Source organism: Triticum aestivum, chromosome 1A (genome assembly GCF_018294505.1).
Source record: "Triticum aestivum cultivar Chinese Spring chromosome 1A, IWGSC CS RefSeq v2.1, whole genome shotgun sequence".
NCBI lineage: Eukaryota > Viridiplantae > Streptophyta > Magnoliopsida > Poales > Poaceae > Triticum > Triticum aestivum.
The window spans coordinates 78,377,944-78,404,765 of record NC_057794.1 but is presented as its reverse complement, the minus strand read 5'-3'; the positions used below and the strand labels follow the sequence as shown (position 1 = coordinate 78,404,765).

The 26,822-nt window shown below is 44.6% G+C and overlaps 1 protein-coding gene across 2 annotated transcripts; it reads right to left on the bottom strand.

Moving 5' to 3' along the window:
- Positions 1-16,970: 16,970 nt before the first annotated feature.
- LOC123191059 (serine/threonine-protein phosphatase BSL1 homolog) lies at positions 16,971-25,970 on the bottom strand. Of its 2 annotated transcripts, none has more exons than XM_044603828.1 (21): positions 25,575-25,970; positions 25,413-25,473; positions 24,501-24,579; positions 24,339-24,418; positions 24,138-24,232; positions 23,890-23,989; positions 22,796-22,865; positions 21,804-21,905; positions 21,539-21,620; positions 21,286-21,453; positions 20,589-20,658; positions 20,189-20,414; positions 19,557-19,727; positions 19,249-19,487; positions 18,995-19,079; positions 18,798-18,896; positions 18,521-18,720; positions 18,352-18,427; positions 18,074-18,209; positions 17,858-17,997; positions 16,971-17,610 (listed from the first exon to the last, which is right to left on the bottom strand). In XM_044603828.1, the coding sequence occupies exons 1-21, from the start codon at positions 25,786-25,788 to the stop codon at positions 17,527-17,529; spliced, it is 2,577 nt and encodes an 858-aa protein (XP_044459763.1). In that variant the 5' UTR covers positions 25,789-25,970; the 3' UTR covers positions 16,971-17,526. The 2 variants fall into 2 exon arrangements, with proteins under 2 accessions (XP_044459763.1, XP_044459756.1); XM_044603821.1 differs by having other exon boundaries at positions 20,493-20,658; positions 25,575-25,968.
- Positions 25,971-26,822: the final 852 nt, after the last annotated feature.

Below are 26,822 nucleotides of genomic sequence, written 5' to 3'. Positions count from 1 at the left end.
TTTATACAATAAATTGGTTTTCTAGCCATTTCAGGTGCACAATTCAAAATTAAACTACATGCACATGCTCCGGTGCACCAACATGGGTTGTAAAATCATATATGTGTCCATGGGTTTATTCTTATCTCCCATTCAAGAAATGGGGATGAAATTTGAACGCACCGGCACCGTGGCTCTCCGGCAAACGTCGACGTACTTGCTTTTGTAATTCTAGTAGATCCAAAATTCGTCTAAAATTCATGAAACTTGACATGCTATCATGGAGCGGCATCAACATGTCATGGTAAATTTTTTGTCCCATTTGGGGAAGGTTTGGGTATAAGCTTCTCATAAACTAGAGTTTCTCACAGAACAAGTGTGATGGTTTCGGTAGAGAACGTTTCACCTTTCTGGACGAAACGATATCCGTTGCCTCTTCTCGATTTCAAATTTTTTTCCTAGTGTCAACATAGAACAATAGGAGTGTTGTGTCAATTTTTGGGATTTTTCGGGGTTCGCTTGGACATTTTTATACATTAACTGAGTTTTCTATGCATTCATGTGCATAATTCAAATTTGAACTACATGCACATGCTCTAATGCATATAAATTAGTTCAAAATTCAAATATGTGTCCTTGGTTGCCTCCTTAGGTCCCATGCAAGAAATGGGAATGAATGTCAAACACCCTGCCACCGTCACTCGGCCACAAACATTGAGATACCCGGTTTTTAAATTCTAGTAATCCAAAACTCGTCTCAAATTCATGAAACTTGGCATGCTATCATGGAGCGGCATCAACATGTCGTGGTAAAAAATTTGTCCCATTTGGGGCAGGTTTGGGTATATGCTTCTAATAAACCAGAGCTTCTCACAACAAGCATGATGGTTTCCGTAGGGAACGTCCCACCTTTGGGGACGAAACGATATACATTGCCTCTTATTGCTTCCAAAATTTTCTTGTGTCAACATAGAACAACAGGAGTGTTGTGTCAATTTTTGTGATTTTTCGGGGTTCGTTTGGACATTTTTATGCATTAACTGAGTTTTCAATGCATTTATGTGCATAATTGAAATTTCAACTACATGCACATGCTCCAGTGCATATAAATTGGTTGAAAAATCAAATCTGTCTCCTTGGGTGCATGCTTAGGTCCCATGCAAGAAATGGGAATGAATTTCAAACACCATGGCACCGTTGATTGCCGGTAAAACATTGAGATGCCTGGTTTTTAAATTCTAGTAAATCCAAAACTCGTGTGAAATTCATGAAATTTGGCATGCTATCATGGAGCGGCATCAACATGCCGTGGTAAATTTTTTGTCCCATTTGGGGAAGGTTTGGGTATATGCTTCTCACAAACCAGCGCTTCTCACAACAAGCATGATGGTTTCGGTAGGTTACGTCCCACCTTTGGGGACGAAACAATATCCATTGCCTCTTATTGCTTTCAAAAGTTTTTCTCGTGTCAACATAGAACAACAGGAGTGTTGTGTCAATTTTTGTGATTTTTCGGGGTTTGTTTGGACATTTTTATGCATTAACTGAGTTTTCAATGCATTTATGTGCATAATTCAAATTTGAACTACATGCACATGCTCCAGTGCATATAAATTGGTTGAAAAAATCAAATATGTGTCCTTGGGTGCATGCTTAGGTCTCATGCAAGAAATGGGAATGAATTTCAAACACCAGGGCACCGTTGATTGTCGGCAAAACATTGAGATGTATGGTTTTTAAATTCTAGTAAATCCAAAACTTGTCTGAAATTCATGAAACTTGGCATGCTATCATGGAGCGGCATCAACATGCCGTGGTAAAATTTTTGTCCCATTTGGGGCAGGTTTGGGTATATGCTTCTCACAAACCGGAGCTTCTCACAACAAGCATGATGGTTTGGGTAGGGAACGTCCCACCTTTGGGGACGAAACGATATACATTGCCTCTTATTGCTTCCAAAAAATTTCTTCTGTCAACATAGAACAACAGGAGTGTTGTGTCAATTTTTGTGATTTTTTGGGGTTCGTTTGGACATTTTTATGCATTTTTCAATGCATTTATGTGCATAATTCAAATTTGAACTACATGCACATGCTCCAGTGCATATAAATTGGTTGAAAAATCAAATTTGTGTCCTTTGGTGCATTATTAGGTCCCATGCAAGAAATGGGAATGAATTTCAAACACCAGGGCATCGTTGATTGCTGGCAAAACATTGAGATGCCTGGTTTTTAAATTCTAGTAAATCCAAAACTCGTCTGAAATTCATGAAACTTGGCACGCTATCATGGAGCGGCATCAACATGCCGTGATAAAATTTGTGTTCCATTTGGGGCAGGTTAGGGTATATGCTTCTCACGAACCAGAGCTTCTCACAACAAGCATGATGGTTTCAGTAGGGAACGTCCCACCTTTGGGGACGAAACGATTTCCATTGCCTCTTATTGGTTCAAAAAAATTTCTCATGTCAACATAGAACAACACGAGTGGTGTGTCAATTTTTTTGATTTTCCGGGGTTCGTTTGGACATTTTTATGCATTAACTGAGTTTTCAATGCATTTATGATGTAGGGTAGGAACCCTAGGGCCAATCTTTCACGAAAGGAGCGGATCCTGTGATGAACACGAAGAACACGAGGAGGGAAACGAGGGAAATCACAAGGGGAAACACAAGAGGAACACTCAAACTAACAAGAACAAGTCATAAAAGTGCTAGATCCTTGAATACATAGGGTTCACACGGTACACGATCAACTAAGGATGATACAAGGTAACGGTCTTCTCCGTAAGGAGATCTTGATGTTCTTCTCCATGAGGAGGTATTGAATCCAAAGGGATCTTCTCCGAAGAGGCCGCAGTCTCTCTCGAGGAGTAGATCCGATGTGGATGAGCAATGCTCTATCTCTCAAATGAGCTAAACCAATGCTAACCCTAGAAAGGAGGTGGGAGGGTCTATTTATAGTCTAGTGCAAATGGGGAGAAAGTAGGGTACATGGGCCTCGGGCCGAATCTGGACGCAGCAGGTACCGGACGTCCGCTGCTGGCCGGTCGTCCGGTGTCTCAGGAGCGGCCGGTCGTCCGGTGTCCTCCGGACGTCCGTTGGTTCTGCTCTGTGATGGGGGTGCCGGACGTCCGGAAACGTCAACTTCCGCTGATGTTGGCTCGGATGCAGGTGCGGGTCGTCGGTCCGGACCGGACGTCCGCTCGTTTCTCGGGTGCAGGGGCACCGGTCGTCCGGTCTGGACCGGACGTCCTCTCGCTGGGGCTTGGCTGAATCAGGCGCCGGACGTCCGGTCCGGCGGTCGTCCAGTGGCTGGGACTTTTCCTGCAGCCCTCCTTCTTCTCCGTCTTCTCGTCCATCTTCCTCTTCCTATTGTGCTTGCTCCTTAGCTTCTCCATGGTACCTGAGTATGCACAAAGTGTCCATATGAGGTAGTAGCCATGTCTCATGTGCATCGAAGTGGAATTGTGAGAGGAGAGATGTCACCTCGGTTTCTAAGAGCTCTTGCACATGCTCGTGTCATGGGTCCAATAGGTGTCGTAGGAGATGTAGTTGGGTCCATGGGAATGGCCTTTGGATGCTCCGCATCATCTCCCCTCCCTTGGGGAAGATCCGTCCTCGGATCAAATTCTTCATCACCATGGAAGGCAGAAAGATCCTTGACGTTGAAGATGTCGCTCACGTTGTACTTGTCGCGTGGGAGGTCAATCTTGTAAGCGTTGTCGTTGTATTGTGCGAGCACCTTGAAGGGTCCATCTGCTCATGGTCGAAGCTTGGACTTGTGTTCTTGTGGAAAACGGTCCTTGTGAAGGTGTCGCCACACGAGATCACCAGTGTTGAATACCATAGGGTGCTTGTTGAGGTTGAGCTTGGACGCAAGACGTTGAACTTGGCGCTCGATGGTGTTCCGTGTATCTTCATGCACCTTCTTGAGATGTGTTGCTCTTGCGCTAGCGTCCAAATTGATGCGCTCTTGGAGTGGTAGAGGGAGAATGTCCAATGGTGACAAAGGATTGAAGCCATAGACAACCTTGAAGGGGGACTTGCCGGTTGTTGAGTGTTTTGCTCGGTTGTAGGCGAACTCGGTGATAGGTAGGCACTCCTCCCACTCCTTTATGTTCTTCTTGATGAGTACTCGAACTAGAGCGGAGAGTTTGCGGTTGGTAACTTCCGTTTGGCCATCGGTTTGTGGATGATACGCCATGGAGAAAAGTAGCTTGATTCCGAGCTTGGCGCATAGGGTCTTCCAAAAGTAGCTAAGGAACTTGACGTCGCGGTCCAAGACAATCGTCTTTGGCACTCCGTGTAGACGCAATATTTCCCTACAAAAGATATTAGCAACATGTGAAGCATCGTCTATCTTGTTGCAAGGAATAAAATGTGCCATTTTTGAGAAACGGTCCACAATGACAAATACTGAATCCTTCCCATTTCGAGTCCTAGGCAAACCAAGTACAAATTCCATGCTAATATCTTCCCATGGTTGGTATGGAATTGGTAGAGGCATATAAAGGCCATGGGATTGAGCTTTGGACTTAGCTTTGCGACATGTAGAGCATCGGTTGGTGAAGCGGTTGACGTCGCGAAACATCTTGGGCCAAAAGTAGTTCTTCGAGAGCGTGGCGAACGTCTTGTCTCGTCCAAAATGTCCCATTAAGCCTCCTCCATGAGATTCCTGCAAAAGCAACAAATGAAGAGAAGACTCGGGGATGCAAAGTTTGTTAGCTCTCATAAGATATCCATCTTTGATGTAATAGCGTTCCCAAGAAGTATGCATCAAACACTTGGCATAAGGAGTAGCAAAAGTAGGGTCATGCTCATAAAAGTCTTTGATATGCTCAAAACCAATGACATCCAATTCAAGTTGAGTAACAAGCATGCATATGCGGGAAAGGGCATCCGCGACAATGTTTTCCTTACCTTTGATGTACTTGATGACATAAGGAAAAGACTCAATAAATTCACTCCATTTAGCATGACGCTTGTTCAACTTGGTTTGGCCCTTAAGATACTTGAGCGTTTCGTGATTGGTATGAATGATAAACTCATGGGGACGAAGGTAATGTTCCCATTCATGCAAGACTCGCACTAAAGCATATAGCTCTTTGTCATAGATGGGGTAATTGAGTTGCGCGCCGGAGAGTTCCTCACTAAAGTAAGCTATGGGGCGCTTCTCTTGCGTTAACACACCTCCTATGCCATTACCGCTAGCATCGCAATGAATCTTAAAAGGCTTGTCAAAGTTGGGTAAAGCAAGCACGGGAGCATGAGTAAGCAAATTCTTAAGCTCATTGAAGCGGTATCTTGGGATGGTCCCCAAACAAAAGGCGCATTCTTCTTGCTCAAAGCATGCAAAGGCGAAGCAATGGTGCTAAAATCTTTCACAAAGCAACGATAGAAACCCGCAAGGCCAAGAAAACTACGCACTTGATGCAAATTGGTTGGTTGTGGCCAAGTCTTAATAGCATTGATCTTGGACTCATCAACATGAACACCCTTAGAAGAAACAACAAAACCCAAGAAAACGAGCTTGTCAACGCCAAAAAGGCATTTCTCCATATTAGCATAGAGATGCTCTTTTCGAAGAGTTTGCAAAACGGTTCGAACATGGGTGACATGATCTCTAGAGATTTGCTAAAAACAAGGATATCATCAAAGTAGACCACAACAAACACACCAATGTAAGGGCGAAAGACATGATTCATAAGACGCATAAAAGTACCCGGTGCTTCCGAAGACCCATAGGCATGACTAACCACTCATACAAGCCAAACTTGGTTTTGAAAGCGGTTTTCCATTCATCACCCTCTTGTATGCGGATTTGATAGTAACCACTCTTAAGATCAATTTTGGAAAAGATAGTGGCACCACTAAGTTCATCAAGCATATCATCAAGGCGTGGAATTGGATACCTACAACAAACGGTGATAGCATTGATAGGTCTACAATCGGAGCACATGCGAAAGCTACCGTCTCGTTTTGGCACAAGAATGACCGGGACGGCACAAGGGCTCAAACTTTCACGCACATGTCCATGGTCTATGAGATGCTTTACTTGCCTTTGTATTTCTTTGGTTTCTTCGGGGTTGACGCGGTAAGGAGCTTTGTTCGGAAGCGGTGCTCCGGGGATGAGGTCGATGCGGTGCTCAATGCCTCATAGTGGAGGTAGTCCCGGAGGTAGCTCGTCGGGGAAAACATCGTGAAATTCCTGCAAAAGAGAAGACAACACTAGAGGAAGAGTGTGAGAAGTGTTAGTTTGTGGTGCATTGTCCTTGCACACAATGACGTAGTGTAGGACACTAGATGGGTTCTCACACACTCCTCTTATCTCACTTTTGGTGGCAAATAGGACTAAGTTCTTCTTTTCGCTCATCGTGGAGGTGTTCGATTTGGGCTTGTGGCGCTCACTCTCTTTTTGGTGGCTCGCTCTCTCACTAGGATCTCCATGATGGGTGGCTTGCTTGTCGGCGATCACTTGGCTTGGCGACATTGGACGGAGGACGTACTCCTTGCCCTTCATCTTGAATATGTAGTGGTTCGTTCGACCGTTGTGGATGACTCCTCCATCAAATTGCCATGGGTGTCCAAGGAGAAGATGGCAAACGGTCATTGGAACGACATCGCACTCCAAGGTGTCTTCGTAGGCGCCAATTTTGAAGGAGACTTGTACTCGATGCTCGACTTGGATAGTGTCGAAGTTGCTAAGCCATTGCACTTTGCATGGATGAGGGTGCTTCGTCTTAGGAAATTGGAGCTTGGAGCAAAGTTCTTCACTTGTGAGATTATGACAACTCCCTCCATCGATGATGACCTTGACGGCTTGTTCATTGATGCCGGCCTTGGTGTGGAATATGTGGCATCTTTGGTCTTCTTCTTTGTGATGTTGGAGAGTCAAAACTTTGGAGACAACAAGGGCGGGAGTTGAATCTTCATCACAAAAGACTTGTTCCTCTTCATTGTTCACTTGCCGGTGCATGGCGACTTGCTCAAGAGCGTCCATTTCTCCTTCACTCATCGAGTCGTATGTTCCGTCGTTGTTGTGGATCATGGTTCGCTTGTTGGTGCACTCGTAGGACTTGTGGCCTCGGCCTCCGCGTGTGAAGCATTTGAAGGAACTCGTCTTGACGGTCTCATCGGTTGGGGTTGAAGATGATGAAGCTCTCGTCTTGAAGTTGCTCGTAGTAGGATGACTTGGAGTCTACAAAGCTTTCTTGGAACTCAACTTGTCGATGTTGGTAGTAGAAGGCTTGGTAGACGGTGTCGGAGTCATTGAAGCTTGGGTGTTGGAGAAGCAGTATGACTTGGATGAGAACTTGGCATACTTGAAATCATATTGCACTTGGCGTTCCGCTTTGGTAGCTTGGTGCACTAGCTCGATGAGGTTTGAGTATGGTTGGAAGTCGGTGATCTTCTTGATAGGATTGTTGAGTCCATTCAAGAAACGTGCCATTGTTTGCACATCATCTTCCATGACATTGGCTCATATCATGGCAATCTCCATCTCCTTGTAGTACTCTTCAACGCTCTTGGTTCCTTGCTTGAGTAGTTGGAGTTTCTTGAAGAGGTCGCGGTTGTAGTAGGTACGCACAAAGTGTGCCCTCATGACATCCTTCATTTGCACCCAAGTAGTGATGGGTGGTTCACCTCTTGCCTCTCGGCGCTCGATAACTTGTTCCCACCAAATGAGGACATAGTCTTGGAACTCAAGGGATGCCATCACGATCTTCTTCTCTTTGTCGTAGTTGTGCAAACGGAAGATCTTGTCAACTTTCAATGCCCATGAAAGGTACTCTTTGGGACCATTGCTTCCATTGAACTTGGGCATGGTGAACTTGAGCTTTCCGTAGCGTTGCTCTTCATTGTGTTGGGGTCGGGGATGATGACGCCCATGTTGTTGATGATTTTCAAGCTCGTGTTGCTCTTGGTGAGGAGGGTTGTCAACCTCATGTTGCTCTTGTCATGGAGGATTTCCAACGTCTTCATGCTCTTGATGAACTTGATGTTCTCGGCGAGCTTGTGGAGGAGCTTGTCGAGCTCGAGGAGGAACTTGAGGAACATGACGGTGCACGCGAGCTTGATGTCGTTGTTCATGAATTTCTTCGCGAAGTGCTTCTTCTTGTTCACGAGCTTCTCGGCCTCGGTCGTCTATGGCTCAACTTGAATCTTGGAGGGCTTGTTGCACCGCAAGTGCTTGAGCTTCACGGAGGTGTTGTTCTTGGCGTTGTGCCTCAGCATCTTGTGCAACTTGGTGTAGACGCGCTCGCTCTTCCTCTTCAAGTTGGCGTTGTCGTTGCCATTCTCGTGCTAGCGCAAAAGACTCTTGGGTTTGACGTCGTCGATTCTCTAGAGAGTCGGTGTCGCGTAGAGGATTGAGGCTTGCTTGACGATCATTGCGCGCAACACGGCGTAGAGTGTTCGATGTCGGTGTACTTGAGCCGGAGAGGGTGAAGTCGGAGTGTCAACCTGAGCGAGTCCTTGTTGTTGAGTACGAAGTGGAAGAAGAGCGGTTGAGCAACAAATCATGAATCTCGTCCATCCTTGCATCATTCTCTTGCTTGTGATCGTCGAGCTTGTGGTCGAACTAGCCCTTGTACGTTGCTCGGAGAGTCGCAAGTCGGCGGCGAGGTTGTCGATGCGTTCACTCATAGCTTGTTTCTCTTGATGCAAAGCACGTTGTGCACCAGAGGTGACTCTTGGTGACGAAGGAGTTCATGTCGTCATCTTGCTCCATGAAGAGTGGGTTGGTAGAAGTACTTGGCCTATCCATCATTCCAAGACAAATGTGAGTGGTAGAAAGAGAAGAACGAATACCAAATGTACCTTGACCGAAATTGAAAGTGGATCGATGATCACTCCAATGTAGGACAAGGAAATAGCACAATTGGTACTAGCTCTTGTCGGTTTCTCACACCTACACAAGTAAAAGATTATGGTGGAGCTTGGTTAGGATGGTGGCACAAAATTTGATGCAATTGTAAGTGATGAGCTTCAATAATGTTGGAAAAGATTCGCAAGATGCAATGTAACAAGTAGACCAAGCATATAAGGTACACGGAAACACACACGCAGAAAGATAAGTGGGGCCCTGCAACCAAGGGTGAGCCAAAATGTGGAATCCACAAAAATGCTCTTGTTGCACAGCACTGGAGAGACGCTAGCACGATTGCACAAAAGGCGGATACAAGAACTTGTGCACAACCTACTTAGCAAAAATGTAACGACTTCTATCCCAAGTATGCTCTATGCAAGGTGTTCCTATGATATGATCCAAGATGATCTAGTATGACAATCTTAATGTTGTATGATGCTATGGTTCTTTCTTAAAAGCTCTTTGCTTATCTTTCCTCTTTGCTTAAAAGCTTGTTTGGCTCTTTGATGTTTGAGCTCTTTTCTCATGCAATGCTTGATGAACCAAGATAGCAATTGTGTATGCGATGACAACTTAGTGACATAAGAGATGATACCAATATATGCAACAATGCTGTATGTATGCTATGGGAAGTATGATCACTAATGTGCACAAGTCTCGTTGCCGGCAATACTCAATGGCTAGTCTCGATGGGTAAGCAACGCAAAGGAGTAAGGCTATGATGGCTATCGATGTTATGGCAAGAGTGATATGTCCAATACCAAGACGAGGTTACCATTATTGCGTACGGTATGGTGTCAAAATGGTGTATCGAATACCAAGATGTAGTTGAGGTGGTCGTTATTGTTGACGCGTCCGTGGCGAAGATGAGCGGCGGTGATGTTGATGTCGAACCGTACCTAGATAGCCGAAACACAAAAGGATAAGGTACCGCAACTCAAATTGTCAAAGCTCGAAGTAGCAAACGTGTCGGAGAGCAAAATGGGTAAGCAATGGTGGTGGTATGCGAAAGTGGGGATGGTGTATTAGTGGTAGGAGTGCGTATGCGGAAATGTGGGGCGATGGTGGTGACTATACTGAAAAAATTCAGTTTCGTCAGGGAACTCCGGACGTCCGGTGGGGAGCGGTCGTCCGGTCGTCGGACGTCCGGTGGCGATCGGACGTCCGGTGCCTGGGCTCTGCTCGGGCACGGGATGAACAGCACAAGCGCGAGGTAGATGAGATAAATGTCGTCGATTTCGGGCGATTTCGTGGATGAGAAGGGTGGAGACAAGGGGGAAAAGCTAGATCCACTCAACACAAAGCAAAACCGTGGATCCAAACCAACAAAATCTCAACACACCAACAAGTCACAAAAAAAATTGGGGCTATTTTTGTGGGGAATTTTCAAATTAGGACGAAAAACAACAAAAACAAGGCTAGAAACACAACGGGGAGGCTCCGAAATCGTGATCAACGTGGCTCTGATACCAAGATGATGTAGGGTAGGAACCCTAGGGCCGATCTTTCACGAAAGGAGCGGATCCCATGATGAACACAAAGAACACGAGGAGGGAAACGAGGGAAATCACAAGGGGAAACACAAGAGGAAAACTCAAACTAACAAGAACAAGTCACAGAAGTGCTAGATCCTCGAATACATAGGGTTCACACAGTACACGATCAACTAAGGACGATACAAGGGTAACGGTCTTCTCCGTAAGGAGGTCTTGATGTTCTTCTCCGCAAGGAGGTCTTGAATACAAAGGGTTCTTCTCCGAAGAGGTCGCGGTCTCTCTCGAGGAGTAGATCCGATGTGGATGAGCAATGCTCTATCTCTTAAATGAGCTAAACCAATGATAACCCTAGAAAGGATGTGGGAGAGGTCTATTTATAGTCTAAGTGCAAATGGGGGCGATAGTAGGGGTACATGGGCCTCGGGCCCGAATCTGGACGCAGCCAGGTACCGGACGTCCGTTGCTGGCCGGTCGTCCGGTGTCTCAGGAGCGGCCGGACATCCGCTGGTTCTGCTCTGTGATGGGGGTGCTGGATGTCCAGAAGCTTCGAACTTTCGCTGATGTTGGCTCGGATGCAGGTGTGCCGGTCGTCCGGTCCGGAACGGACGTCCGCTCGTTTGCTTTGGGTGCAGGGGCACCGGTCATCCGGTCTAGACCGGACGTCCGCTCGCTGGGGCTCGGCTGATGCTTCAGGCGTCGGACGTTCGGTCTCGGCCGGTCGTCCGGTGGCTAGGACTTTTCCTGCAGCCCTCCTTCTTCTCCGTCTTCTCGTCCATCTTCCTCTTCCTCTTGTCCTTGCTCCTTAACTTCTCCATGGTACCTGAGTATGCACAAAGTGTCCATATGAGTAGTAGCCATGTCTCATGTGCATCGAAGTGGAATTGTGAGAGGAGAGATTGTTGGGATCTACGGTAGGGTGCGTCGACTGCAAATTAAAATCTCCTACGTGTAGAACAACCAAGAACATGCTACGGGAGATGGATCACAATTTGTTACCACTAGACGCGCAGTGTCGTGCAGCGGAAGAAGAGTTGGGGCAGCGCGTCCGCGTGGATCTCGTCTCCTCCTTGTCCGATCTCCCTCATACAACCGGTGGTCAGTTCCCATGTACAGGTTCGCCGGAGCGGCGCAAGTCCACCGCCTCTAACGGTATCCGTGCGTGCAGGAGGAACGTCGTGCGACGGACTGCTAGGTCCGATCACACAACCGGCGGCGAGTGGAGGTGTCTATTCGCAACACATGCAAACCCTAGTGATAGCGCCGAAGCAATCAGCCCCATGAGTGTGCCGCACCTCCACTATATATATAGGCGTCCGTCACGGGCTCAACACTTGGGCCTCGCACGGACCCTAAAGCCCATAAGTCTACTCGGCCACAATCCGAATACAGTTCGGATCACATCCGACCAGTTTCCTCGGATCCGACCTCGTAGGTTCCTTCCCTTAAGCGTGCGACCCCTTAGGTTCAAGTCGGCTTGGTCGCAGTTCGGATCAACTCTGAACTGCACGGTTGGTAGCGGCCTCTAGCAAGGCATGACAAACACCAAGCAGACTATGAAGCTGGTTAGCGAACCTGTACATCATACTTCCATTCCTTTTGCCACACGATATATGTTGTCGAGCTCAAGGTGGGTCTGTCATCCTTGTGCTAGCCGGACCTCTTTCTCGTTCCAGTGATGCCGACCACAAACCGGATTATCTCATAATCCTTGTCGCATGGCCATGCTTATCCTGGTCGGATCACACGAGGGGCCCAGAGTATATCTCTCCTGATCGGAGGGGCAAATCCCATCTTGCTTGACCACGTCTCGCATCATGGTTCTGGACAAACCCGAAACCTACCTTTATAACTACCCAGTTACGGAGTAGTATTTGGTCGGCCCAAAGCAAGCCTGTCACCATCCTGAGAACATGTGTCAGCTCAGGTCTTAGGACATAGAACATATGTTGTACTAGAGACTCATAGATGACATATCGCTGCGTCTCATAGTTGGGTCTGTCCGACTTGGACCTTATCTCGACTCGGATCCGACTACGTTGAATCCGACCAGATCCTTCCAAGTCCATATTATCCGGTTAGCATCCAATGCTCCATGGCTAGTGAGACCAAGCCATCGACCGTGTCATATTCTAGTCTAGTTGGCTGCGCGTCCACACAGCCCTTTCGACTAGGGACCTTTTAGGACAGCCGTCATACAATGCATAGTCCCACAAACAAGTCACGTACTTGCTAATACACATCATTGATAATGTCCAAGGACTATCTTTATTCATAAACACATAGGAAATATCATCATACATGATTGCCTCTAGGGCATATCTCCAACAGAGATGTCACCTCGGTTTCAAGAGCTCTTGCACGTGCTCGTGTCATGGGTCCAAGAGGTGTCGTAGGAGATGTAGTTGGGTCCATGGGGATGGCCTTGGGATGCTTCGCATCAATTTATGTGCATAATTCAAATTTGAACTACATGCACATGCTCCAATGCATATAAATTGGTTGAAAAATCAAATATGTGTCCTTGGGTGCATGCTTAGGTCCCATGCAAGAAATGGGAATGAATTTCAAACACCAGCGCACCATTGATTGCCGGCAAAACATTGAGATGCCTGGTTTTTAAATTCTAGTAAATCCAAAATTCATCTGAAATTCATGAAACTTGGCATGCTACCATGGAATGGCACCCGACATGCTATGGTATTTTTCATGTCCATTTTGAGAGAAGGCACACTCGAATAATGACATCCAACAAAGGCATTTTGAAAAAATAGCTGCCACTTTAATATCTCAAACGTTTGTATAATTCAAACCGTGTGTGTTGTGTTCACCATTCACATGATGCCACATGTCTTGATTTTAATGGCTGTAGGAGGTGCCGTGCGGACAGCTGCTTGACCTTGACTGAACGGGAGGCGTGCGAGCGCAGTCCGGTGTGCAGGCTGACCGAGAGGAGTGCAAGTTGTCCTCGAATGCGTAGGCTCACCGAGAAGCGTGTGAGTTGTATGCTGCGCAGGCTCACTAGGAAGCGAGCCCTTTGACTTCTATGGCCGCCCGCCTTCCTCTCCATGCCCCCCCCTCCTCAGCGGCATGGGACGCTGCCGCCGAATGCTACCTCTCAGCTCCTCCAGCTGTCGTCCTCCCGCCCGTCGACCCCGGGACGACATGATGCAAAGTGAGAACAGGATTTGTGCATCTCTTTAACGCAAACGGTTCTTTTGGATTCATCTGGCTGCCCGTTTCTTTTGTTCTGCCACATTGCAAACAGTTAATTGAACTAAACCGTATGCCCTGCATCGCACATGCAACTAAAATTTGAACCGTGTTTGATGCATCCGTCATCGCAAACGTTTTGTACCTTTTTTATGGTTATTTTACACCATCGTTTGCGATTATTGCATCGCACACAGTTTCGTCGAAGGGTCTCTGATCGTAGTGTCACGTTAGTAGCAACCTGCAGTAGTGAGTGTCTTGATCATTGCATCATAACTTAAATTAGTGGGGAAACTGAACAGATTAATCAAGAGTAATTGCCATATTATCTGCACTAGATTTATTGGAGAGAAACAATGGGGTTGCCTTGTTGTCTTGAGACTTTCTCTTGTTATCTTCAGCAGCCAGCACAAAATTAACACAATATGACACTGCTATCATTGGCCAGGTCGGTTAATAGGAAAGTAACCACATGAAGTAACAACGCACTTAATCATCCAATGACCAATAACATCACAAACTTGTTCTTACTTAGCGTATTTAGATATTCTTGCATGTCAAACTAAATTGATACATTTCAAAGGCTGTTGTCCAGATTTGTTGTCTAGATTTCGGCTATAACCCAATCTACAATACAGTCAAATATTTGTTGTCCAGATTTCGGCTGTAACCCAATCTCTAATTACGACTTAATGACAACACTAACAACATCATGCATGTCAGAAAAAAAATAGTACTAATGGACAGAACTAACGTTAATCTACAACATCTTCAACTTACTCTTCTAAAAAAATACTATAAGCACAAGATATCTTGGTTGAAAAATTTACTATCTAAGCATTAGAACATCGCATAGCTAACTTGCGAGCTAAAAAACTAACTAATTTCCACTATGCATGCACACAAAAATCCATGTATTGCAAAGCCTGTACCTTGATCTTCAACTTCTTAGTTTGCTTCTCCCGACAAATTCTAGTCAAAATGATTCAAATGACTTCACAAAGTGCTCAATTAATGCAAAAAATAGAAGACTGCATGTATTTATAGACTAATAAGATAGAACAAATATAGCTTGCATGTGAACGAAACCAACAAAAATAGATAGATCTTACCTTGATCTATCTTTTCTTCAACTTGATCATCTTCAAAATCGAACTCTAAATCGCCCAAAATCACGAGTGAAAGTGGCTACTCAGGTTTTCTTTCTCTATGTTCTTGATGACATAGAGAGAGAGAGAGAGCAGTGAGGCACTAAAGGCAACCGGAGAGATTGCGTCTACCCAGGGAGCAGCTGTAGCACATATAAAGGAGAGGAGCACGGGGTGTCGGCACAAGAGGCATCAAAATTCACCTACCGCAGCCTCGGATTCCAGCCTGGGTGTTGTCGCGTCGGCCGTAGCAATAGCACTACTATCCCGACGTGCGGAGCAACAGCAGCAGAGGCCGCCTCGTGGTGTGGCCGTGGGGCCCACCTGCCCAGTCCCGTTCCGTCGCGGCTCGCCCGTGGCCACCGAATCCTGTTACGCGGCTCCTGCCGCCTGGGCCTGTGGCGGCAGGGGTTGCCGCCTCCGCACGTGGAGGCATGTGCCATGTGTCAGCTGGCGCGCCTGCCGCCATGGTGCAGTTGGTCTTTTTTGTCATTTGGACCCATATGTGGTATTTTCTAGCAATTTGATTCGGCAGGTGGTCCTTTTGGACAAAAAATCGTCGTTTGCGTACTAAACACATACTCCCTCCTTCGACGAATAAGTGTACATCTAGCTTTTGTCCTAAGTCAAAGTTTTAAAAACCAACTTTATAGGAAAAAAGTAGTAGCATTTATGACGGAAGGAACAATGACACTAAATTAGTATCAATAGATCTGTTTTAAAATGTACTTTCATAACATACCAATTTGATGGCATATATGTTGCTACTCTTTTCTACATAGTTGGTCAAAATTTTAAAACTTTGACTTAGAACAAAAACTAGATGTACACTTATTCGTGGACGGGGAGAGTATGGAACAACAGTTGGCAGAGCGGATCTAGGGGTGGAGGTGGGGCATGTGTAAATATGCAAAATAATTTATGATGTGTAGTTAACTCTAATTGTGTAACAACTTAATGTAATTTTAAGAATATTTATTAGAACTACGATGATGTTTACATCAAATTATACTGTACTTTCCACATATTTGTATATTTTTATTGAAACTATATTATCTACACATTTTATATGTAAACCGTGACTACTCAAAGTAAGATCATAGGTCATGCTTGGACTTCATATAGCTCGCCACTTCATTTCTTACACTGTACTTTATCCTCTGTATATATTATCTACACATATTATAAATGTAAACCGTGACTACTCAAAGTAAGATCATAGGTCATGATTGGGCTTCATATAGCTCGTCACTTCATTTCTTACATTGGACTTTATCCACTATTCAAATATGGTGTTTTTCACTTCTAACCAACACAGCTGGAATAGCTCAGTTGGCTAGAGCGTGATGAAAATGCCTAAACATGCTGAGTGTTTTACGCTTTCGGGCCCTCGGTTGGTCAAAACAGTCGTTCGCTCTACATGAATTTTTTTCCAATTTTTCTTTATTTAAATGAGTTGGAAGAAGATGAAAATGCCTAAACATGCTGAGTGTTTTACGCTTTCGGGCCCTTGGTTGGTCAAAACAGTCGTCCGCTCTACATGAATATTGCACGCCGACGTGTGAAACCTGCTGCAGTGCAGTGCGTCGTCCATATTCCGAGATAACGCCCCAATTGTGGCTGACAAATTAGTCAAGCACCAGAGTGAGTGGAACACTGGTGTCCATTCAGATTGGAACAGTTCTGAGATCATATTCCCTGCCTAACTGAACGGACCAGGGCTCGGTGTGAATTGCGCTGAACTTGTTTTGAAATCTGCTGTGAAACATAGCCAAAAAAATCCAATTTTTTTCCAATTTTTCTTTATTTCAATGAGTTGGAAGAAGATGAAAATGCCTAAACATGCTGAGTGTTTTACGCTTTCGGGCCCTTGGTTGGTCAAAACAGTCGTCCGCTCTACATGAATTTTTTTTCCAATTTTTCTTTATTTCAATGAGTTGGAAGAAGATGAAAATGCCTAAACATGCTGAGTGTTTTACGCTTTCGGGCCCTCGGTTGGTCAAAACAGTCGTCCGTTCTACATGTTTTTTTTTTCAATTTTTCTTTATTTAAATGAGTTGGAAGAAGATGAAAATGCCTAAACATGCTGAGTGTTTTACGCTTTCGGGCCCTCGGTTGGTCAAAACCATTTTTTATTTAAAAGCTTTTTAAGGAAATCAGTAAAACATAGGTAGCGAAGCCTTGATAAATTGGCAGAGCTCCTACCTACTTCTTGAAGAAAGGAAAATGAAGGTATCCTATATTCCTCCTACGTTCCAAACAGGATATAACTTAAACCAACCACTTTCTTGAGGTTACACAAATAAACTAAACTTATTGTAAACATTCCTATAACAAATTTAATCAACAACACTTCAGTTACAACATCACGAGGAGGTAGTTTTCCTCCAGCCAATCTAACTCAGTAAAACTTGTATAGCTGCGCTGTGCAAGCAGCGTCCTAAATGGTAACGAACACGGTATACGGAACACATTACAAGCCTTCTCTCTGGATGAACAATGATCTAAACATGTACAACACTACAGTTACAGGTAAACCGCGACAATGATACACACAGACTCCCACTTTCCAACAATTATCTGACAACATTCCATTCTTCCCTTCAGAACTGTTATGTATGTAGCTCCCCAATGAGGGGCTGACTGCACTGAACACTGATGAGTCACTATCAACTTAACTACCGGGCAATGTCTCGAAAAATTGGGAGTCCATGATGCTCTGTTGGCTGGCTGTCCCGAGGTATAATGTATGTACCTTGCAACTGGCGAAGAAATTTCTGACGAGAAACATACAGGGTCAAGATGGAGGGGGTCGGCTATGTATCATATGTAAGCAAGAGAGTTCCTGTCACCAGCAGAATGCGGCCGTCCTCTAGTTGGTGTAGGTGGCCGCTGTATGTTAAGTTCCTGCAGATGATTGCAATTTCACCACAGTTGTGAGTTAATTTATCCTAATCCCACAAGACAAGAACAACATGAGTTATGATGGTTTATGGACTTCCATAACAGGGGTGAATGAGTACGGAAAATAATCAATCAAAACGCCACCATCCATTTAAAGCATGATGTTGGTAAAAGAAATTCCCAAGATCAATTTGATCAATGCTTCGGCTCACTAAAGAAATTAAAAGAGTACAAAAATACTCATTCTGACCTGCATCCATGTGGCATCCATGGCACGTTCAGGGGATGACTCAGGAGAATTAACAGGTGGTGGAAGTGGATGAATTAACTTCGGGACAATAACTAGTCCCCTTCCCACCACAAGTATGGCGCCAGCATTATTTGCAGTGCCTGGTGCATGCACGATCTTAGCAAACAATTGGACATTATGTTGCATAGGTGATGAAATGAGTGAGAGGACGCATACCACAATAATTAGTGGCTGAAAATAAAGTGATCAACTGCCCATGGGCGAAACGCTCAAATCCATCCATAACACACTCATGAGCTCTTATGATCAATTGCAATTTGTTTCGTTTACAGAATTCTGCCACTCGATCAGGCTGCAAGTTGACAGGAAATAAGTTCAATCAACATGGTCCATAATAAGCTTACGGTAAGACTAATTGCTGGAAAGGAAGAAACAATAATAAGATAAAATGGTAAATATTTTTCTACAGCAACTGAATCATAACACAATCATACCCCAAATGTTACCAAGCCAGGTCCTCGTGCATTTGGCCTCAAACCCTCTACACTATCGTTTTCTGTAGGATCAGACCTGAAATTATACAAGTAGAAAGTATTCATTAGTTATGATATGTAATCATGTAAAAAATAATAACAAGAAAATAGCATGGCCACCAGGTACTACCATAAAAGATCCATGAGGACAATAGATCCGACATCCATTGTAATAGGCCTTTCAATTTTTTCAATTTGCTCCACACTGTTTATTGACCTCCCGATGCCACCATGCATGCATATTATTTTCTTTTCTATCATAGCAGCCAGAGGGAGATAATTAAATAGTTGGTTGAATCTAGTCCAAGCCCATATACCATCACTTTCACCCTACATAAAGGAATTAAGTCAACCAACGCGTCAAATATTTCAATCCCCAAAGATATATGAAGCACAATCGTAACTACCATTCTCTCAATGCATTCAAGACGGAAGCCGAAAAGAGCATTGATGTCAGCAGCCTCATGATTTCCTCTAATCAGGTGGACATGTTCAGGGTACTCTATCTGCAAAATTTGTTTTCAATGGCTCAGAACTATCTTTTACACGAAACAGTGTTCTAACAGCAGCAATGATGTTTCACGTATTAGAAATCACCACTCACTTTAAGAGCAAGAAGTAATGTTATTGTTTCCAAGCTGTGCTGACCTCGGTCAACATAGTCTCCCAAGAAGAGATAATCAATATATCTGAAAATATGAAAGCAAGCGCAATAACACATTACATAAAGAAAACAACATAATTTCAAAATTTATAGTGGAATATGAAGATTGAGTGTACAGAGAAAAGATTGTTTTAAAACTTTGACACTAGTTTCAGCTGTTCAAAAGGTACATACAAGGTTCAGGATCAACTTACGTTATGTCACCAGCAGTAGATGGATAACCATATTCATCGAAAAGGCGCATTAGGTCCCCAAACTGCCCATGCAGATCACCAAATACTTTAACTGGTGCTTTTAGTTGTAAGACAGTTGGTTCCTGCATAAAAATCTGCTCAGCAGCATAGCATAGCTCGCCAACTTCATAAGAGTCCAGGAAAAAGGTCCTATCAGCTGGAGCATTCCAATTCCTTGGCCTCAATAAGAGCGAAATGACCTGCAACAGAAAATTGTAAGAAAAATAGCTCCTTCCACAAACTCGGAGGATTTAAAGATGAGACCTTACCTTCTTATGCAAACCTTGTGGAGACCTTTGTCTATTTAATGCTTTCTTCGATGAATATGATTGATCATTGTTCGCGGGATGCATTCTTCTACTTTCATTCTCAAACTGATCAAGTGAAAGCTGTCGGACCAAACATCCTAAATCTCCTACTGCTTCTTTAGCAACTACAACCTTCAAGGTGGAAGATCAACAATTCAGAAATTGGCAAGACAAACAACATAAATGAAGTAGCTACATTCACACCCAAAAAAACACACAGATGAATCTTTAAGTAAAACAGGAAACTCATTCAAGACATTTCTACAGCCTACAAAAGCCCCACAAACATTGAAGCATACAAAATTAGCAGAGTACATTAGCAGAGGGTATATTACCACCGTAGGTTGAATTAACTTCTCTTGAGGTAAATAGCTACATTAATTGAAGCAAATTCAATATAGTACACACACACTCTTGGAAAATTGTGCATGTAGAATCAAATACTTCACAGCAATCTGAGAATTGCATTGGATGCTTCTAAAGTGAAATGGTATACAAAGGACTCCTTTTCAACCAAATTAATTTTGTACGGATGTTTTTGTCCATATTCAATTAAGAAAACAAATGGGAAGAAATTTCATCAAAATACATACTGCTCTAGAATGCAACTTCACATCTGGTTCCATGGAGCCCCCATCATCTAAATCATCAGCCATTGGTGAAGTTTCACTGAGAGGGGACTCGGATCCTATTCCATCTGAAAGACTGTCTTCTGAAGATGCATGAGATGCTTCCTTTGCAGCTCGCCATACAGCACTAACAGCTTCAGCTTCGGCAGCTGATGCCTCTGTCAACATGTCAATTGACTTCTTGTCCGTGCTGAAATTCATGGGAGAAATATTTAGCTTTCACCATACACAAGTGATGTACAAACTCTACAGAAGATGAGTATGAAACCTGAAACCAGGAGCTGTCTCATGACTGTTATTTGTATATTGCTCGAAGGGCGGAGAGTCAGAATTAAAATTATGGTTTCTATTTTGATTTTCTGACCTTGGGACCCTATCAGTTTCTGATTGGAAGGGTGCATTCTCAGCAATAAGAAAATCATCGAGGAGGATATCTGTTCAGACAAAAAAAACATGTATAAGATTTCAGCTTCGCAAATTTGGTGATATATCTTTCATCATGCAAAGATGCAACCAAAATAATTCAATCCCGGAGTCAAAGGTAACAATACAAACCAATATAATTAAGGACCAAGTTGTGTGCTTATCTCTGCTCAACCATTTTAAGTTCTCATGAACTTGTTATGCCATAAGATAGGAGATCCTGGCATCGCCTAATACTGCGATCATGGTACAATCATGCTGCAGTAGTTCAGGTAAAACGTTGCAACTACTGTAATTACCTGATATTATGAGTATGATCATCTGACCGCATATGGATAGACTGTCTACACTAAACATATCGTGCCAAAATCCACTCCACTGAGAAATAAACATTAATGTGATAATGCCATCTAGTGACAGCAAAATGGAAATGCAGCTCCGATGACAATGATCATGTGTTCCCTCAAAAGGAAAATAACAATGATCATGTGCTTCCTCAAAAGAATAACAATCATCATGTGTTTCCCCAAAAGAAAAACAACAATGACATGCTGTCGTTGGAAATAGTTTCCTCGGTTTTCAGATGAGCCAATACAAAGAGTGGCAAGAAGCACCAAACTGATATTCCTATTACTTACCTCCCCTCAGTCCACCATAAATGTATATCTGAGAACCAACAGAAGCAGCTGCATGGCGGCAACGACGAAGCAGATCCGAAGAAGCATCATGCTCATTGGAAGATTTTAGAGTGCGAGAGGTCACAATGCCATTTCTATCCAACCAAACTCCAGCAGCAGTGTCCAGAACTTCAGAAAGTGTTCGCCCAGTGAGTCTAGGAGAGTAAACATATGTATTTGAATGTAATGGAAGTATTTAAGAGTGTGCACTAACCTGCAATTGCACCCTCCCCTTCAATAGCTCTCCCTCCTCTAAGGACACCTCCAGTAACATGCAGCCGAGCACCAACAAAGACCTAAAAACTTAAGACTGTCAGGAGAAGCAAGGGAAGCTAATATTTGGATACAAGCGCACAAATCAAATCAATATGGTAACATTTTTAAGAAACAAGCAATTGAGACATCGACTATCCACGCAATCTGAACAATTATTCTTCATGAACATCACAACATATTTAGCTGTCACACTTCTAACTTACAGCTGCATGCTGATATCTTGGAGATGGAGATATCCCGGGAGCCAGAGTCCACTCCCACTGACCATTTGTATGCATAAGTAGTCCATAAGCATCAGAGAGTGGCTGTAAATGCATTAGAATTATCATCAAATGAATCTCAATATACAACAAATTAACAGCATAAATAAGAACATATTAAAACCTCCAGTTAGACCAGCATCCAATGGTCCCAAGTTCAAACAAATCAAAATTAAGAATGATAAGACAGTGCATGTTACAATGTCATGTGCTGCAGAACACACTATATGGCTATAGCATTTCCAAGCCCACAACATGGTATACCCACATGACTGCCATTTTGCATAACAATCATTGACCGATGTCATTTAGCAGTAACTTATTTACCATGATATTTCTCTACTTTTAGTCTTTTATTACATTTTTGTGACATTACTAAACTAATTTTACCTTACAAATGATTCTACATCTAACATTCAAAAGAGATTACTCCCTCCAGTGTTTGAAAGTTTGATATTTTGACCATGGGCGTTGTTAAACTGTAGAGGCTTGACTATATATGTAACTTAAAATATTTTCATTGGCCTCTTGGTGATCATATGTGCTGATTGTGATTTATCCTGAAAAGTACATTATAAACCATAATTTCATTAGGTATAACAAACATATTATAGCAAATAACGGACTGTGTCGATGTCCAAAATGTTATTTTCAGAGGCTGAAGTCTGGGGGGAGTATTATGAAGTGATTTCACAGCTGCATAAGTTGTAAATATGTAGGCCTTCCTGGATATAAATTTGCAAAGTAATGAAAGAGCATATTTTAAAATTATCAATAGGTATCATATCACGCTTTACCGGTGATCTTCTTATTAAAATATATACATATGATGTTCCGCATTAGTATGTCAGAGCTAAACATTGACAGATAACATAATAACAAACAAACAGGGCCCAGGATGACTATCAAACAGTAACAAGGGCAGAAGATTGTACCGTCCCAGAAGCATCCCTTCCACCACAAAGTAAAAGCATGCCATCGGAGCGTGCACTGGCAGTGCCATACCTATAGCGATTTAAAACAAACTGAAAGTAAGACAATTGCATATTTATACAAATGGTTGAATTGCAATAAAGTCTAGTGCCTAGGAGATTTGAAGTGACAGTTTATTTTCACATGTAAAGCTTGCAGTAAAGGTACAACATTCTGCGTATGCCCTATTTATGTAGTGCAACAGTAGCTTTTCTCAATAATTAGCATAACATTTGTTTAGAGGGAGATAGTTACCGTTGTGTCATGGGCAGAAGGCAGCATTTTTATTTTAGTATACAGGAAAACCCTAATAAGCCCGTAAGATAAGAGTACCAGAATTTACATGGAACACGGGCTTACATATGCAGTTTTTATTTCTTCCTTTTGAGGGGCTCGTCCATTCAGTTATAAAAGAAGCCCAACAGAAATTCAAATATTTCCAAAATGGAGTGATACTTAAAAGCCGGGATGCTGTGAGTTACAATAATTGTTATGCGGGAACATGTTCACTTCTAGTCACCGTGTCTCCACAGCAGCCGCGGTGCCTAGGCTTGGAGGCCAACTCTTCCAGATACTCCATTATGATGATTGTTTCCAAAATTAGCAGGATGTGTTTTAAATAGAAGGATATCCCTTAGTTTGGTCAGTTATCTTATCGTATATAAGGAATTCAAGAGTTCCTATAAACTAGAGATGGGTTGTTAGGCACCTCTATAAATAGAAGGCTACGTTTGCTTTTTTAGATCAAGAAGAAACAAGAGGTTTCATTATCTCCTCTAGCCTTCTCTTTAGCTGGCAGACAGCGTGCCACCGTGGCACCTAGTCATTGGCAAGGTTATCAACCTCACCTCCCTGTCCAACACACCCTACAACCTAAGATCCTTAGACTCAGGCCATAACAACCCCGTGATAGTGGCACCGTCAACAATCAACTGACGTCAAATTAGATGGCAAAAGGCCCATAGACATTTAGAATGCATAAAATAACATATGCAAGTATGCCTCAATGATTAGTGACTTGATTCTCCACCTCTCTGGAGAGCATGGATCCACTTACATCCTTGCTGAAGGTCTATCACCATCAGGGTTAAGTTTCTGCCACTTATATGGTTTCTGAGCTGTGTCCAAAGCCCAAGCATCTGATAAGACCCGCTTTCCTGTACCAAAAAAATAAGTCATTTCACAAGTTCATGTGGATGCTGCTAGCCAAAATAAAATGCCGTTCCATGAAATAGTAAGAAAACAAATTGTCAAAGTAATTATCGCAGATATACAATACAGTAAATTTTGCAGCTAAGAGCTAACCATCATTTCCCGAGACTGACACAAGGTAACGCTGCGCTACCAAATCCATGCAATGACCATAGCGAGGACCAGGACCAGCCCCCTGAACAACAACCCTGCATCGGATAGCAGAAATGGAAACATCACATCCCCATCCAAAGATCAACTCCAAAAAGGCGAGCAAACTGACAAACAAACAAAAAAAGGTATCTTTGTGTTCACCGGTGCCATTTGAACTTGTCGTTTGTCAGATCAAGCACATAGAGATCGTCTGTCGAATGCCCCGCTGGTCCAATCCCACCCTGCACAGACATTGCACCACTCACCACTGAACTAAGTTGGATGGCACCAAATCGAAACTCAAAAATACCAAGTTCCTCATACCTGGAAAACAACCATGGTGCCCACAGCAGCAGCAGAATGTGCAGCCCTTGGAGATGGAGGATCTCCAGCTGGATGTAACCTGCAGGAATGTAGAATTTAATTTAATGAATATACCGTTACGAGTCCATACGAATCTAGCGTTACGAAAAACAAATCTAGCATTGTGAATCCATTCGACTTGCCTAACAAATCAACCATTAGGAGTACATTCGGCTTGCGTAATAAATATACCGTTGCGAATCCATTCGGCTTGCGTAACGAATATACCGTTACGAGTCCATTTGGCTTGGCAAACAAATAGCGCCCAGCTAAGTAACTGATGTATGGAAAGCATATAATTGTGCACAATTGATAGTGAACTCAAACATAAGATACAGAGTTCACCACATTTAACCGAACAAGACACAAGTACAGCCCATAATCGGACACAATCTACACAATTATCCTCCCCAACAAGAAAATGACTTAAAATTGACCTAGAATTATGCCTTGTAATGAAGCCAAATGGAGGCTCTCCAGCTGGATGTAACCTGCAGGCACATAGAACTTAATCTAACGAATATACCGTTACAAGACAAGCATTACGAGTTCATTCTAATCTAGCGTTACGAGTCCATTCGGATTGCCTAACGAATATACCGTTACGAGTCCATTCGGCTTGCCTACCGAATAACGCCAAGAAAAGTAACTGATGTATGGAAAGCATATAATCGTACACACAACTGCTAGTGAGCTCGAACATAAGATACAGAGTTCACCACATTTTGACACAACCAGACACAGGTACAATCAGTAATCGGGCACAATCTATACATTCAGCCTCCGCAACAGAACATGACTCAAAATTGAGCTATAATTATGGCGTCCGACGAAGCAACATAGCAAAAAATCTGGGTCGAGCAGCGGCCTCACCTCGTCCACCTCCGCTTGTCCACGTCGTACGAGTGCACCGTGTTGGTCACCCCCGCGAGCCCTTCAGTCCAAGACCAAAAACCCACCATTAGAGCACAACAGAAGGAGAATTTCAACTCGAGCACAGCACGCGCGAGAGGGGAGAGACAAGGGGCACCGAACTGATGCCGGGGAGGCCGGAGGTCGCGCCGGCCTCGATCGCCGTGGCGCCGCCGAAGAGGATGAGGCGCGGGCCGTGGCCCTTGGTGGGCGCGATGACGGTGAGCGAGTGGCCGCACCTGTAGCCCGGCGAGTCGTCCCCCGACCCCTCCCACCCCTCCACCTCCTTGTACGCCGGCGCCGGCACGACCCACGCGCCCTTCCCCGCCGTCCCCATCGCCGCCCCAACTCGTCGGACCCAAACCCTAGCTTCCCCTCTCCCCGCGCTAAACCCTAGGCTGCAGCCGCCACGGCGCCGACGCAGACGCAGCCCGCAGCTTGGGATCCGAGGTGGTGGGGAGTGAGGAGAGAAAGAGAAACGGCTGTGGGGGGAAGAAGAGTAGTACTACTGCAGTTCGCACTGGACGCGGAGAGAGGCGACAGCGGGGGGCGGGGTGTGCGGTAATACGGTGGGGCTAGGGTGGCGGTGGGAGAGGGTTAATACGGTGGGGCCGGGGTGTCGGTGGGCGGGGGTAAATGGTGCGCGGGTGCGGGTGCGGGTGCGTGCGCTGGGGGAGTCAATGGGGGCCTTCGTCATCATCTACAGCTCAGAGGTGGGGAGGGAAGGACACAACGGAAGGAGGGGCTGGCGAGGCGAGGGATGGATGGTAGGCACGGCCGCCGCCGGGTGGGCTGTGGGCGCCACCGGCCCGGCTGGCTGACTTTATAACTGGTTACCTTTTCGGATAGGTACAGTTCACAAAGGTTTCTCCTGTTGGATTGGAACGTGTAGGCAAACCCACAGAGAGAGACATCCTGACAGGTGAGCAGGCTGGTGGAGGGGGGAGTGCCACGGCCACGACGGCGGGGGCTGGCCGCGACGGTGCGCCGGAGATCATCGTCAACTCGATAGAGTAGTTGTAGGGATGCAAACCAGGACTCTCAATTGCCCCATGTAAATGTCACATTGGAAGGTGATTTGCTTGTGGCGGCGGCGAGTGGCACGGTTATGGCGGCGGCACCCAGGACGATGCGGCCGCGGTCATAGCAAGAGTAGTGGGGCGGAGGCGGTTGGAGACGCGGTGGCATTGTGGCAAGATGGCAGCTAGATTTGGCGTGTGTGCGTTAGGGCCGGAGGGGCTACAACGGGTGATAGTCTTATTTGCGGTCCATCTTCATCCTCACTTATTGTCGCCCCCGCCTAGGAGCCTGACCTATGGTGGTGCGTGTTTGGACGGCGGCTTTGGAGTGTGTTCGGCGGATATGCAAGGT

What these genes read in the sequence shown, in the direction of transcription:
- LOC123191059 (XM_044603821.1), bottom strand. Translation starts at nt 25,788, where the DNA reads ATGGGGACGGCGGGGAAGGGCGCGTGGGTCGTGCCGGCGCCGGCGTAC. An exon ending in GAAGGGATGCTTCTGGGACG is followed by an intron (nt 21,906 to 22,795) that starts GTACAATCTTCT and finishes ATGCATTTACAG; the next exon opens with CCACTCTCTGATGCTTATGG. An exon ending in TTATGGTGGACTGAGGGGAG is followed by an intron (nt 20,659 to 21,285) that starts GTAAGTAATAGG and finishes TTGTCTGAACAG; the next exon opens with ATATCCTCCTCGATGATTTT.